Source organism: Rhineura floridana, chromosome 5 (assembly GCF_030035675.1).
Source record: "Rhineura floridana isolate rRhiFlo1 chromosome 5, rRhiFlo1.hap2, whole genome shotgun sequence".
In the NCBI taxonomy this organism is placed as follows: Eukaryota; Metazoa; Chordata; class Lepidosauria; order Squamata; family Rhineuridae; genus Rhineura; species Rhineura floridana.
In genome coordinates this window covers 511,570-527,303 of record NC_084484.1, presented here as the reverse complement: position 1 = coordinate 527,303, position 15,734 = coordinate 511,570, and the positions used below count along the sequence as shown (strand labels likewise).

Sequence of the window (15,734 nt, the reverse complement as noted above, 5' to 3'; positions counted from 1 at the left end):
GTAAATACAACTTGATAGGTATAACTGAAACTTGGTGGGAGTATTCCATGACTGGAATACAGTGATTGAAGGATATAACTTGTTCAAAAAGAACAGAAGGAATAGAAAGGGAGGTGGAATCACACTATATGTTAAAATATATATCCCTGCACAGAAATACAGGAGGATGAACTTGGTAGCTCCACCGAGAGTATCAGGATTAAAATTAATGGGGCAAGGAATAAAAGGAACATGGTAGCTGGAGTCTGCTACCGACCACCTAATCAAGGAGACGACGAGGATGAAACTTTTGCAAAGGACATTGCCAAAACTGCATGTGAGAAGGATCTTGGGATTGTGGTTGATCACAAGCTGAATATGAGCCAACAGTGTGATGTGGCTGCAAAAAAGACAAATGCTGTTTTAGGCTACATTAACAGAAGTATAGTTTCCAAATCATGTATTGGTTTTCCTCTGTTCAGCACTGGTAAGGCCTCATCTTGAGTACTGCATCTAGTTCTGGACACCACACTTTAAAAATGCAGACAAACTGGAACAGGTTCACAGGAGGGCAATCAGGATGATCAGGGGACTAGAAACAAAGCCCTATGAGGAGAGACTGAAAGAACTGGACATGTTTAGCCTGGAGAAGAGAAGACAGGGGAGATATGATAGCACAAGTACTTGAAAGGTTGTCACACAGGATCTCTTCTCAGTCATCCCAGAGTGCAGGACACGGAGTAATGGGCTCAAGTTACAGGGAGCCAGATTTCAGCTGAACATCAAGAAAAACTTCCTAACTGTTAGAGTGGTACAACCAAGGAACCAATTACCTAGGGAGGTGGTGGGCTCTTCAACCCTGAAGGCCTTCAAGAGGCAGCTGGACAGCCACCTGTCGGGTATGCTTTAATTTGGATTCCTGCATTGAGCAGAGGGTTGGACTCAATGGCCTTATTAGGCCCCTTCCGACTGTACGATTCTATGATTCTATTCTATGATTCTATAAGGTGCAGCAAAAGTTAGAGGTTTCTCATCTGTGCCAGTGGAATCCTGGGTTCTCAGAAGGGCTGCTGCTGGTGCAGCATCCCTTTTCTTCTCTCTTCTGAGGTAGCCTGATGGCTGCTGCCAGGTGACAGTTGATGGAGGGAGGTGGTTTCTCAGCAGAGCTGGTAGAGGTCCCACATCCCTAGTTGCACCATCAACTGTCAAACACATCACAAATGTCACTCCATACAACACTACCATACAACAAAGGCACTTTCTCACCCTGTCCCCCTAACAGGGAGAGTTGCAAAGTACCTAGCTGCACCCATAAGTTCTCAGTTCCACTCCTCATGATTAATCTAATGATGCTACATAAATGCTTTGTAAAAAAGGTTAGAATAAGAGAGCTTCCTTTAAAGCAATTCTGTAAAGTAGTCCAGGCGCAAAGTCTCAGGCCAGTTAGGCAGTTTATGGCCGCACAATTCACACATTTCTGAGTGTAAGCGCCATTGAACATTATGAACACACCTGCTTTTTATTATAGAAGAACTACCTGGTAAGCATATCGCACAGGTTCATGCAAGATATTCTTAGTGGGAAGTAACTCTAGTCTAAGAGGCTGGGCCTCCCTCCCGTTTAAAAGTGTGCAGGACCCGTTTAAAATAGGGTAGCTAGCCTAGCTCTCCGAAACAAGCTTCTGCCTTTCTTAGGAGGTGGTAAACCCTTTCTCCTTTCCCAACAACCAAGAGAAACCATCTGTTGTAACCCGCCATCCCCTTCCCCTCACTCAAACTCAGTTCGCTCAAGTACCTTTCCCCCCACAAAATACCCTTTTTCATGTCATATTCGAAGTGGGAATGAGTGAGCCGACCAGATCGGAACTGGACCTTTATCTGTCTCATCGGAGGCAAAAACAATTGAAATAAAGCATAGGAAGACCATGCCGGTTCTGCTGCGTAGCAGAAACAGATTTTTGTGCGAGATCTCGCTGACTAAGTCCGCTAAGCTCCTGCTGCTGGGAAGATGAGCGACTGGAGTGGGTTGGCGGCCGCGGTCTTCCAAAGGAGATATCAAGATTATTATTACGCTTGTAGTGTTCCATGTTCCTCCTTGTGTTGCTGTATCTAATCAAACTATATACGGTTTCACTTCTCTTCCAGCCATAATTGAACTTTAAAACGGTATATTATTTCTGTGTCTTCTCGGGACACACAAACATTAACAGCCACTTTCCCGCAGTATTTCACTGGTTGCTACGCAACAAGAAATCAACAAATACGGCCATTTTATTTCGTTCGGTGCGGCTTTGCCTTCGCCTTTCCGCTGATGCCTTGGCCAGGCTGCAGAAGTGCCCGGACTCCCTGACGCTCCTGCTCGTCGCTATTCGTAGGCATCTCAGGGGGGACAGGAGGGGACTCCTTGTCCGCGTGAGGTAAGAGGGCTGCTGTCATGGGACTTATGCTGCAGGAGGCCGTCGTTTAAATACATGTTTGAAGATGTGTCCGTTAGTGGACATTTTAATATTTAGTGTATACTTTTCTTTTGGGTCTTCTGGGCTCAGTGGCGATGTTCTTATAAACTGCCGCGACCCGATAGACCCATTCAGCTGTATCCAGTCCCACAATGATTACACGGATTCCCAAGCGAGGAAACTATATTGCCCCCCCCCCCGCGCAAGTAATAACTGCTCCGCAATCGATCCTGTAGCCCGGGAGCTAGAAACAAAACAAATCAAACTCTTGTGCTGGGCTTTTTTAAAAAAGGGAATTCTCACTGAAACGCTGGGTGAGATTTATAGGAATGCGGGAGAAATTGGATTCTTTCTGTATTTAAAGCCAAAATATCAAATTCACTCCAAAACAACATGAGGACCAAAACGAAGCCATCCTTCAAAATTTGCCCTTACCTGAATTTTGCAACGCAGTTCTCCAACCAAACAGTGTTTACAAAAATGTATATAAGAGGGGAAAGTATGCATAAAATGAATATATTTGTGAAAATAGTAACCAAAAATCATTAGGAGAAATTGCTTGCAAAAATGTGTACCTTAGGGCACAACTCAACTTGCATTTACGCCTGGCTGAGGGGAGTTGGATGTGGTGGATCTCCAGGTGAGCCGGCTGAGTCCTGGCTCGGCCCAGATACTCTGCCATAAGTCCCTCAGCTGGCAACTGGGACCCAGACAGCTCAGCCAAGGTCAGCACAAGTTGAGTCTGAAAAAGGGCAGTGTTGGGGGGGTGTCAGGGGAGGGGCTGAGGAGAGGGCACTTAGGCCACATCCAACTGGTGTTTGGAGTGCTCCTGCAGGTCCCAATCCAGGCAAAAGTTACACCAGGAAAAAGGTCAATCTAAGAAAATAATTGCAATAGAAGGCTATGGAGAGGGCTTACTCCCCGGTAGGAGTATTTGGGAGAGCAAGCTTTAATTTCAGATTGGAGAAACTGAGAGACAGAAATTGACAGCTATTTCCATCCCTAGGTGGGAATGATCTTAAAAGGGCCCTTTAAAATGATGCAAAACGGCATTTTTAATCTTCATTTTAAAGAAACGCACATTTATTTAAATATATGAAAGTCACGAAACATGTATTTTAATAGCAAATGATTGCAATATAAAAAAACTAAAATTGTCTAGAACTTTGAAAGCTTGTTTTTATAAAATCCCACTCAACATGAATCTCTGAGACAGGCTGACATGGTCTTCTGTCTCTGGTTGAAAGAAAGTGGACAACAGCAGGCAGAGCTATGTTTAGCCATGCACTAACAGTTTTTGTTGTCATATTTGTTTGTGTCATTCACTGTAAGATTATGGGCACAATTCTATCAGTTTGCATTGATTTTTCCCTACCCTGCTTTAATCTGAATTGGGGGTGAGGGAATTGCATGTAAAGCACTGCTTGTAAAGGATCTCTGGATGTCTTACCCGGGGTTTTCAGAAGTGGGTGGTTAAGCACTGCCTACTCTGACTCCTCTACTCCTCATTTGTACTTCTGAATGCAATCTCATCATCTTCCTGTTGGCTGCCAGCCACTTCTGGCTTACTTTTGCGGCTGCTTTTTTTTTTTTTAACTCTTTTGCAATGTTTTCAGGCTTTAGAAGGGATGGAGAGGGGAAGAGAGGGGGTGATGTGTACACTCTTGTACACTCATTGTACTTCAAAACTTTTTGTTTTGCAAACCTCAAACAATTCTTCCCCCTTCTTGTGGGCTGTGACTTCTTTATTAGACTTACGCAGCTCCCGCTACTTCCTGAGAGAGTTCACCTTTTCTACCAGTGCAGTTTCGTAAGGTTACTCCCCTTCATTGAGCAACCACGTCACCAAATTTAATGTCCCTACATGTATGTTTGCCTGTGCCCATCATGTCAGACTTAAATCTTTAAAAAAACAGATGGTGTTGCATGGACCAGCAGAACAATTGCAGGATCAGTTGAATGGTCCTGATTGATCCCCCAAACACCATTTTATTATTATTTTTAATTTCTTAATGATAGGCAATTTTGCAGGCTGCCAGCACCAAAACTGGCAGAGCTAGCGATGTGCAATTTGGTAGAATTACCTCCCTTTATGGAGCCAATTACATCCCCAAGTTTGAAGCCCCTACTTGCATGTTTTGCAGCTACTGCTGCCAGCCGTTCCTAGCATTTCAGGCAAAAAATATTTTTAAAGGGGGGGGTTACTTTTTAAAAAAAACATTGCATGGATCAGCAGGGCAATTGCAGGGTGAGTTGAACACTGACTGACTGACTGAACGCTGGAGTCTGGGCTGTTGCAGGAAAGCAACAAAGTGAGATGAACTTGAACAAGCTAAACAAAATCTCCAGACACCATTTTTGAATACTGCCCTCACCTAACATCACACAAAATGGAGACCAGGAAGTGCAAAAAAAAAAGTTGCACATGATCAGAGAAGGGAAAGGTGGGGACACAGGCAGTCTTAGAGGTGGGCAAGCAGGAAAGGTGAATGATTGAAATTTAGGACATGCCTTCAGTGCATGGGGGAGGGGGAGGAACAAAGACAAACAGCTGGAATATGGGCTGTCAGTAGGCAAAATGTGGTTTTTTGTGTGGAGGTGTCCTGTTTAGTAGAAGGCATTCTGCTAGAAAATGTTCTGCTGCTTGCACACTTTCAACATGAATTGCAATTCAGTACTTGCTTTCTGATTGCTGAATCTCTGCAAGTAAGTATATTGAGAAGTTTAAGCTTATAACATTACAGATTTTTCTGTAGAACCTGGTACTTTTCTAAGATATCGAATAAATACAATTAGGCAAAGTTTATTATCATTTCATGTTTTCAGAAAAACATGGGCTTCTGTATTTTCTATCTCAAGTCTGAGATTTCTCCAGTCTGGTGACCAGGCATGTTGTACAACGATATATCAATAAGGTGGATCTGATGCTATGTAAACATTCCATCATGCTATTATGGAAATAGTTTTGCTTCAGGGAAGAATGTAGCAGCTTTGTTTTATTCTTCTATATAGTAGATGTTCAAAGCAAAAAGGTTAGCCTTCCACATCTTCAGTTCTGGAACAGTTACAATGATAGACTCTGCACTGCAGCAAGGTTTGATTGATGGCCACAATGCCAAAAAGTCAAAATTTCTCTGCTCACTTCAAAGTTCCTAGAGACTAGAGTTCTTTCCTTTGTTTGCTGATTCTATGTCTGTAATAATTTCTGTCAGTTTCTCGACATTAGAACCACATATTTTTTTTTTACAATAATTTTTATTCAAATTTTCATAAAACATACAAAACAAAATCATAAAACATTCAAAGACAAAAAACAAAACAAAACAAAAATGATTAAACAAAAAAATAAAATATTGACTTCCCATTTGTCACAGATCAACTCAGTTATAGGTCTACAATATATAACAATCCTGTCTCTTAAATTATATTATAAGATCACTTTCCTCCAGTAGTTATCTTAATTAATCATCAAATCTCATAAACATTACTTTATTCTTTCCACAAAAAGTCAAAGAGAGGTTTCAATTCTTTAAGAAATATATCTATCAATTTTTCTCCAAATAAACATGTCGATTAATCCATCTCATCAAAATCTGTTAGGTCCAATAATTTCAATAGCCATTATTCCATTATCCCTATTAATTTCATCTTCCATCTTCAATAGTCCTGTTAAGTCCAGTAATTTCAGTGTCCAATCTTCCATTATCAGTATTCCATAATAATCTTGCTGTCATAGCCATAGTCATATAATAAGAGTCTGATGGGAATTTCCTCTATCCCAAATATTTTCTTGCCATCCATTCTGAATAAGTTGCTGAAGTACTGTTGTAAAGTCATATCTCTGTTCTCCTTTTTTACAAAATGCACTGGCTCATCTCTTGAGAGTTTTTCCATTGTCACATGGCTGCAGTTAATTCCATAGATTTTCACTATATCAAACTCCATCACGTCATTCCAGTCCAGAAGATTATCCAAGCCATTGATAACTTTATCTCTAATATCTTCATTAATTTCTTCAGAGATAACGTTAAATTCCAAACAGTAGATTTTATTTCTAATATCCATAAACTCCAGATCTTTTTCCAATTCCACATTTGTTCCAATCTCCAGGGCTTGTATCTTCCCTTTATTTTTTCTTTTCTCATCTCTGATCTCATTCTCCTCTCTCACAGGATCCCCTGTTTCTTTAAACTCCTGCGTCATTTTGCTCAGTTCAATTTTCAGCTCCTTACTGCCCTGTCGCAGGGTTTGTTTCGTTATCTCAATCTCATCCATTATTTTCTGAAACATAATTACTTCCAGATTCTCAGCCACTTTCTTGATTGCCATTTTTAAAACCACGAAAACAAAGCAAAACAGAAGTAAAGAAGAACCACTTCTTATTTCAGCAACAATTGGGTTAATATTCCAGGCTTGATGACATCACAGTATAAACAGAGCAGCCTGCCTTATCTCTCTATGTTCAAGAATACAAAACAAATTTGGTTCCCAGCATCAAAACAGTTAGTGGCGTCGTGAAGAAGCAGATTCGTCAAAATAAAATAGACCAAAAAGAGAATAGTCCCAGACAATATAACATTCCTCGGAATAGAAATCCCTCTTCTGTTTATATCTTTAGAATGCACTTCCAGGACAGCTTTTTGCAACAGAAACAGAGATAAGCTGTTAATTTCGTGAATAACAGAGAAGAGTTATAGCTCACCCAGAAGTACTTCAAAGCCGATCAATCTGACAAATCTCCTTTTGCTGCAACAATTTAAACCAAGTAAGAAAAATAATAGAAAGAAGGGTGCTTGCCTGTTAGTTGGTTTTCTCTTTGAAGAAAAGATAAACGTATCGCATTAAACAGATAGAGCAAAAGTTTGGAAGTCCGTCCAGCATTGCTGGCTGGACCTTTTCTCATAAATTAATGAAATCCAGTCCTCCCAACAAAAACAGGCTTTTGAGGTTGATCTCTACGTTTCTCCCTGCCCGGGAGAAATTTCATCAGTCAAAAAAAAAAATGTTCTGACTGATTTATATCTGAATAAGCTTCTTTTGAGGCGGGAGCCCGTCTCAAAAGAAGGCACAAGCAAAGTCACCCTTCCCGGAAGTCTATACTATGTATTGTTTTTACTATTGTAAGTCACCTAGAGTGTCCACTAACCTGGACAGATAGGCGACCAATAAATAAAATTTATTATTATTATTATTATTATTATTAATACATGAACTGGAACCAGAGGAGCTCCAACTTACAACATTGTATTCCCAACTCCAGGAAGATTATCTACTCTTTCCTGCCTACATAGTGGGCTGCTATAAACTCACTTTGACAGCCACCCCAATTCCAGTGAGTAATAATTGACAGAGAGAAAACAGACATGGTTTGGTGTACCTTCACAGGCAGTAGCTTGGGAACAACAGCACTTTTTTATTATTTATTATTTTTAAAAATAAAATACAGATAAAATACAAAAGAAAGATAAAGAGAAAAAATGCAAAAACAGATGACTTCCGATTTATCTTCGATCAGCTATAACAGATACATATAAAGATACCTTGTTCACTCATAAATTACATAATCTCCTTTTTTCTCAATTAAATAATCTAGTTAATCATCAAATCCCAATATAACTAATTCATTTTCTGTGTCTCGCAAAAAACTCAGAAAGGGATCCCAATCCTTGAGAAATGCGACTGTTGTTTTTTCTCTCAATAGACACGTCAGCTTATCCATTTCTGCCAAGTCCATTAGTTTTAGTAGCCATTCTTCAATTGTTGGTAGTGTTGTATCCTTCCATCTTTGTGCGTATAGTAATCTCGCTGCAGTAACCATATATTGAATCACTCTTCCATGATTCCTTTCTAATTATACGTCCATCAAGCCCAACAAAAAGAGTTCTGGTTTAAATTGAATATTAATCTTTAAAATTCTCTGCATTAATTTATGTATTTTACTCCAAAACGTTTTTCTTGTTTACATGTCCACCACATATGATAAAAAGTCCCTTCCTGTTGCTTACATTTCCAACACTCATTATGAACAGCATTGTATATTCTTGACAGTTTCTCTGGTGTCATATACCAATGATACATAATTTTATAAAAGTTTTCTTTAAGATTATGACACAATGTAAATTTCAGCCCTTTCGCCCACATATTTTCCCATTGATCCATTTGTATGGTATATCCAAAGTTCTTAGCCCATTTTACCATACAGTCTTTTACTTTTTCTTCTTCCATTTCAATTTTTAGCAAAAGATTATACATTTTGGCAATTACATGTTCATCATTTGTACACAAACTCATTTCAAACTCAGATTTACCTTGTTCAAAATCAAAGATTCTTTTATCAATTTTAAATCTTTCCATCAACTGTAAATAAGAAAACCAATAAAAACTATAACACTCTGCTGCCAGCTGTTCCCTCGATTTCATTTTGTATTCGCCTTGTTCCTTTTCCAAAAGATCTTGATAAGTTAGCCATCTTTCTTTTGCTAAAAGTTCATTTCTATAAAAAGCTTCCTGCACTGAAATCCATAGTGGCATTTTAGTGCATAGCCTTGGTTTATATTTATGCCATATTCTCAACAAAGCACATCTTATGAAGTGATTTTTAAAATCTACATTAACTTTAACTTCATCATACCACAAATAACCATGCCATCCAAACCTCAGGTCATGCCCTTCTAACTCCAATAACCTTCTATTTCTCAACAAGATCCATTCCTTCGCCCATACTAAACAACAGGCAGCAAAATACAATTTCAAATTTGGCAATCCCAATCCCCCTCTTTCTTTTACATCCTGTAGTAATTTTAATTTAATTCTTGGTTTTTTCCCTTGCCATACAAACTTAGAAATATCTTTTTGCCATTTTTTGAAAGGTAAATCATTTGCTATCACAGGTATTGTTTGAAATAGAAACATCATTCTAGGCAATACATTCATTTTTATCACAGAGATTCTTCCCAATAATGACAACTGTAATTTATCCCATCTCTTCATATCTTTCTTAATTTCTGTCCATATCTTAACATAGTTATTTTGGAATAACATATGGTTCGTATTTGTAATAGTAACACCTAGGTATCTCACCTTTTCTTCCACTGTAAAAACAGGTTTTTCCATTACTGCAATTTGGTCTTGTATACCCATATTTTTTGTTAACATCTTTGTTTTTTAGTTATTAATCTTAAAGCCCGCCAATACCCCGAAATCCTTTAATTTTTCCATTAACTCCTCTAATCCTTCCAGAGGTTTTTCCAAAATTATCACCAAATCATCAGCGAAAGCTCTCAATTTGTGTGTTTCTTTTTTAATCTTTACACCCCTAATTCTCTCCTCTTGTCTTATGTCTCTGAGCAACACCTCAAGGACCAATATAAACAAAAGTGGAGACAGTGGACATCCTTGTCTCTTCCCTTTTGTATTTCATAGCCCTTTGTTAGTTCACCATTCACAATTATTTGTGCCTTCTGTAATGTATAAATTGATCTAATCCATTTAATAAAATTGCCTCCAAAATTCATCTTTTCCAAGACTTTAAACATGAAGTTCCAATTCAAATTATCAAAAGCCTTCTCTGCATCTAAAAAAACCAATGCTACTTGTTTGTCACTATGTTGTTCCAGATATTCCAATATGTCCAACAGACTTCTAACATTGTCTCGCAAGTGTCTTTTAGGTAAAAAGCCACTTTCGTCCTCATGAATAACTTTCTGCAAAATTAATTTCAATATTTCCGCTAAGATCGTTGTAAATAACTTGTAGTCATTATTTAATAAAGTTATTGGCCGATAAAGTCAGATCTTGATCCTCTTTAGGAATTAAAGCAATATTAGCTTCTTTCCAGCTGTCAGGTATCTTTCCATTCTGTAGAATTCATTGTTTGTTGTAAAGGTAACAAAAGTTCCTCCTCCAAACATTTATAATAACATGCTGATAAACCATCTGGCCCTGGTGCTTTTCCTAATTTAACCTTTTTAATAACTTCGGACCTCTCTTACCGTTATAGGTTCATTAATAGTTTGTCTCTGGTCATCTGTAATTTTTGGTAACTGCTGCCTAATCAAATACTCATCTATTTTTTCAGACATAGTATCTTGGTTCTTATATAAAGATGAATAATATTGGTAAAAAGCCTTTTGGATATTTACGTTGTCTGTCAATACCTCATTCCCTTCTTAAATTTTTAATATCAAATTTTTCTTTCTCTCTTTTCTTAATTTATATGCCAACCACTTTCCCGGTTTATTTGCAAACTCAAAGCTTCTTTGTTTGACATAGTTCATCTTCGTCTCAATTTCCCTCACTGTCAACATTGATAACTGTTTTTGTAACATCTTAATTTGGTTTATAATAGATATCTTCGCAGGAGTTTTTGTTAATTCATCTTCATTCCTTTTTATCTCATCCAAAATTAATTGTTTTCTCTTGTTTTTTCTTTTTTAATACAGAGTTATACTGAATAAAGTATCCCCTTATAAAAGCTTTACTAGCATCCCAAACCATTGTAACATCCGTTCCTTTATTCAAATTATTTTCAAAAAATTCTTTTAAGTTCTTTTTACAATCTGCAAGCACCTTTTCTTTCTGCATTAGAATCTCATTCAACCTCCATCGAAACGTACCTCTTTTTTTTTTTTAAGATTAAGATCACAGGGTTATGGTCCGAAAACGTTTTTGGTAATATCTCTACGTTAAAAACCTTGGTCACTGCAGATTTTGACAGCCAAATCATATTGATTCTTGAGAAAGTTCTGTGTCTCTCAGAGAAATACGTATATTCTTTTAAATCCCCATTAATGTGTCTCCATACGTCCAATAACTCTAAGTTGTCCAGCAAATCAAAACAGATCTTTGGCAACTTACCCTGTGCCACTTTAATTTTTCTTCCAGACTTTCTGTCTCTTTGTGGAGATACCACACCATTCCAATCTCCCATAATACACCAATTCTCATATGAGAGCTCTATCAACTTATCCATCAGTCCTTTATAAAATCTTGTTTTGTCGACATTTGGTCCATAAATGCCCCAAATTAAAGTCTTAAGACCTTGTATAGTTATTTCCACTCCTGTATATCTACCCTGTTCATCAGTTAATATCAACTTTGGACATAGTACAGAATTTATATACAGGACAACTCCATTTGTTTTCTTCAATCCTGCATAAACAAACTCTTCCCCTAAACTCTTATAAATCAGATACTTTGTATCCTTTTTTCTGATATGAGTTTCCTGTAAACAAATTACATCCAATTTTAACTTTTTCAAATAATGAAATATTTTTTTCCTCTTTTGTGGAGCATTGGCTCCATTTATATTCCAAGTTAAGTATTTGTAAGCCATTATTAAGCTTGTAGTTTAAAAGTGTCTATTACTGTATCTCCCAATACCAAGTTATCTTCTTCCATTTCAGGGATAAATTGTTGCTATCCTGCTTTCGCCTCTGCTGACTCAATATCTTTCATTTGTTGTTTCTCCATATTATCTTTAAATCTTTCCAAAAATTCTCTTGCTTTCTGTACAGTATTCAGTCTGAACCACTGGTGTTTATATATAAAAATAACACCTTCCAGTTTGTTCCATTGAAATTGGATATTATTTTGTTTGAGTTTATCTGTCAAAAACATAGTCTTTTCTCTTACGCAAAATCCTGATGGGAATTTCTTTGAGCACAATTATTTCTTTATCACCCACTTGCATTTTAACAGTAGTGTTGCTGTAGAACAATATCTCTAGTCCTTTTTCTAACAAAATACACCAACACATCTCTTGGAACACGTCTCAGTCTGGCATATCGTGTGTTTATCCTATAGACTTTATCTATCTCCAATTCAGTCATTTTTCCTCCCATTTCAAAAAGTTTGCTATAACCTTGACCACTTTTTCTCTAATATCTTCATCCGAGTCCTCAGGAATCGCCCTCAATCTCAAACAATGTTCTTTTTCTCTGAGTTCTAACAATGCCACATTGTCTAAATCTTTTTCCATTTTCCTAGTTAAAACTTCAGTTTTGCTCTCTAAGATCCCCATTTTCTCAGTAACTTGTTTTACTTCCCCCACCAGTTGCTCTATTTTTTCTTTAATCTCATTAACTTCTTTTTTCATAATTATAGTCATATCCTGTTTCATTTGTTTTTTTAAGTCTGTATTCACTTTATCCATTTCTTGTTTCATCTATTCTTTTATATCTAAACTCATTTTTACCATATTTTGTTGTAAATCACTGTTCATAGATCTCATTTCCTCCATCATTTTCTGTACCAAGTCTGAAGAGCTTGACCTTTCTGGCATATCTGTGGAGCCCCTTCTTTCAATAATCTTTTTTGCATTCTTGCCTGTTTTTCTTGTATTCATGATGTAGAAAAGTTAAAGGGACAAGCCTCCCCAACTTCTTCTTCTTTTTTTGTTCTTCCGGCTCAGGCTTGTAACTTATAACTATCTACCTAACAACAATTTCATCATAGAACCACAGTTAGCTTTCCACCTATCATACACCTTGCCAAAGATGAATAAGTAAAATAAAATGAATAGTATATTTCCCACCATCCAGACCAGCAAGGCAGATTTATCAGATGAGAAAACAATCTTTCTGAGTCAGAAAGTCTTCAGTTTTCAAGGATGAAAACCTCTTATCCATTACATGCTTTCTATATCCAAGTTCCTTTTAAGCTCCTTGCCATTCAAATTTAAATAAAGTCTCTTATAACCGCCATTTTTCTTCGTTGTTAGCACGTAAAAAAAAAGGTAATTCACCAAGGCTTGAATTTCAACTGACCTTCGATAGACCTCTCTTCCAACATAAATAGCCCCAATAAAGTGATTAAGAAGGTGAGCTGTACGCGGATCTTGTGCCTGAACAAGGCTCTTTTAAGTTGGTAAAGCTTGTTTGTAATCCTAGGTCTCGTTCTCCGCTCCGTTCGCATTCAGCCTCCGACTCCTCGATGGTCTCCTACAAACAAAGGCGTTTTGAGACACTTATGGTAAATCTCAGGCACTCTCCTTATCCAGAGAGGATTTTTAGCTGTTCAAAGGAATACTCCTGAACAGCATGTTTACCACTTGACATTTCCCTGATACAGAGCTCACTCAGGGAACCTCAACCCGCCACGGGCGCTCACCCGGAAGTCGGGAACAACAGCACTTGAAGCCACACTTCCCAGTATGTGAATTCTCTTTTAGCACTATTGGGCAAGAAGCAAACCATCATGCAAATAACAAGGTGCATCATCATTAGGTTTAAGGGGGCTCGCTGACCACATGGAAGCACTGTTGTTAAGGGAGTAAGATCAGACGTGAAGGAATTGTAAAAAGAAGAAAAGATAGTGATGATTTTCTAAATGCAATACCATATCAACCACAAGATTCCTATGAGTAAGACAGAAGACTGAACATTCCACAGCCAGTCAGGATTCCTAAGCAAAACTAAAAAACTGGCAGCCAGTCAGCCAAGGTCACAGAAACCCCATGCAGCACAACCTGACCTGGAGGCTGCAGTTAGTGCAGAATGCTGTGGCACGATTGCTGACATGAGTGGGACCCTATGAGCACATAATACCTCTCCTCTGAATTCTGTACTGGTTGCCGATCTGTTATCAGGCCAAGTTCAAGGTATGCTTTCCATGTTAGGTGCCGCATAGTACTTGTTCAGCTCTTGTAAGAAATCGATACTTTAGTGTAACAGCACCTGTGCTTTGGACCTCCCTGCCTTAGGCAGGTGCCTTCATTGTACTTATTTTGACACCTGCTAAAAACATTTTTGTTTAGGCAAGCCCACCCAGGCATGTAGAAGCTATTATATTTTTATCTGTTTTTAACTCGTTGGCTTTATTATTTTGAATATTTTTAAATACCTGTCTTTAACTGTTTTTGCCAATAATTTTATTGTTTTAATTCCTTTTATAAAAAGCTTTGAGGTTGTTTTTACAGTAAAGCAGTATATAAATGTTGTAAATAAGATACATAAATAAATTTTGGAGTCACTGTGGCCCTTGGGTCTCTTTCCTCTTTTATACTAAGTCAGGTCATTTGGTGCCATCTAGCTCAGAGTTACCAGGTCTCCGGTTTGTGGCTGGAGTCTCCGGTTTTTTGGGGGGTCTCCGGCTAGCACCCCTTAATCTTCAGACTCTCAGCTTCAATTTTAAAAAAATGTTTCTAGGTGGTATGGTTCCCGAGATATACACCAAAATGTCAGCCACCCCCCGCAACTGTTTAATCTATTTAACTGATATGACGCTGAAGTTGGTTCCTAGTTCGCAGTTCCTTATTTGCTTGAAAGTTCAAAACACTAAAAAAGAAGAGTTGACAACTACAGCAACTTCAAACCAAACTTAACATGTCTCTGAACCCCAAAATATATGTTGGGGTACCCTGTATGATATATCACTGTGATCGGGGGACTCGCCACGTCAAGAATAATACATGTAAAAAATCAAAATCATCAGGCTTCTGATATCATAAATACATAATGATGTCATAAAATCATAAAAAATAAGTAAGTGGGGGTGCCCACCCCAAACTCTGCTCTGGGACAGGACAAATCATATACCCCAGGAAAGAGGAGGGTGTTCTCTACGAGATGCCACTGTGTCCCGCCTGGCCCAGAGCTTCTGCTGGGCACAGGGCACGGAAGAGGACATCTATGCAGACCAAAACATACAGGAAAAAATAAGTAACTGGGGGTGCCCACCCTAAAATCTGCTCTAGGCCAGGACAAATCATATACCCCAGGAAAGGGGAGGGTGTCCTCTATGAGATGCCACTGCATCCCCTCCGGCCCAGAGCTTCTGCTGGGCACCGGGCACGCATGGGTGCATCAATGCAAAATCAAAATGGACAAAAACACATAGAAAAAATAAGTAACTGGGGGTACCCACCCCGAAATCTGCTCTGGGACAGCACAAATCATATACCCCAGGAAATGGGAGGGTGTCCTCTATGAGATGCCACTGCGTCCCGCCTGGCCCAGAGCTTCTGCTGGGCACAGGGCACAGAAGTGTGCATCTATACAAAATCAAAGGAGAAAAAGACATACAGGAAAAATAAGTAATTGGGGGTGCCCACCCCAAAATCTGCTCTGGGCCAGGACAAGTCATACACCCCATGAAAGGGGAGGGTGTCCTCTATGAGATACCACTGCATCCCGCCTGCCCCAGAGCTTCTGTTGGGCGCAGGGGAAGGATGAGGGCATCTATGCAGACAGAAAGGGTAGAGAATCTTTTTACTCTTACTCATTTCTCAGACCTCTTTCTGAAGTGAAGGGTCAAATCTGTAAAGACATTTGGAGCAGCCACATTAAAAGATAAGGGCAGG

The 15,734-nt window shown here is 38.6% G+C and overlaps 1 protein-coding gene across 10 annotated transcripts in view; it reads left to right on the top strand.

Annotated features, from left to right (window-relative positions):
- Positions 1-1,956: 1,956 nt before the first annotated feature.
- The window catches only part of CFAP99 (cilia and flagella associated protein 99), a 207,489-nt gene continuing 193,711 nt past the window's right edge, over positions 1,957-15,734 (top strand). For 3 of the 10 annotated variants that reach the window (XM_061629784.1, XM_061629780.1, XM_061629781.1), the window contains exons 1-2: positions 1,959-2,395; positions 13,324-13,405. In XM_061629784.1, coding sequence (XP_061485768.1) covers positions 13,367-13,405 — 39 coding nt within the window. In that variant the 5' untranslated portion in view covers positions 1,959-2,395; positions 13,324-13,366. Of the gene's footprint in view, positions 2,396-7,035; positions 7,200-13,323; positions 13,406-13,427; positions 14,034-15,734 lie in introns of those variants that run through there. The other 7 variants (XM_061629779.1, XM_061629775.1, XM_061629783.1 and 4 more) reach the window with 6 other exon arrangements.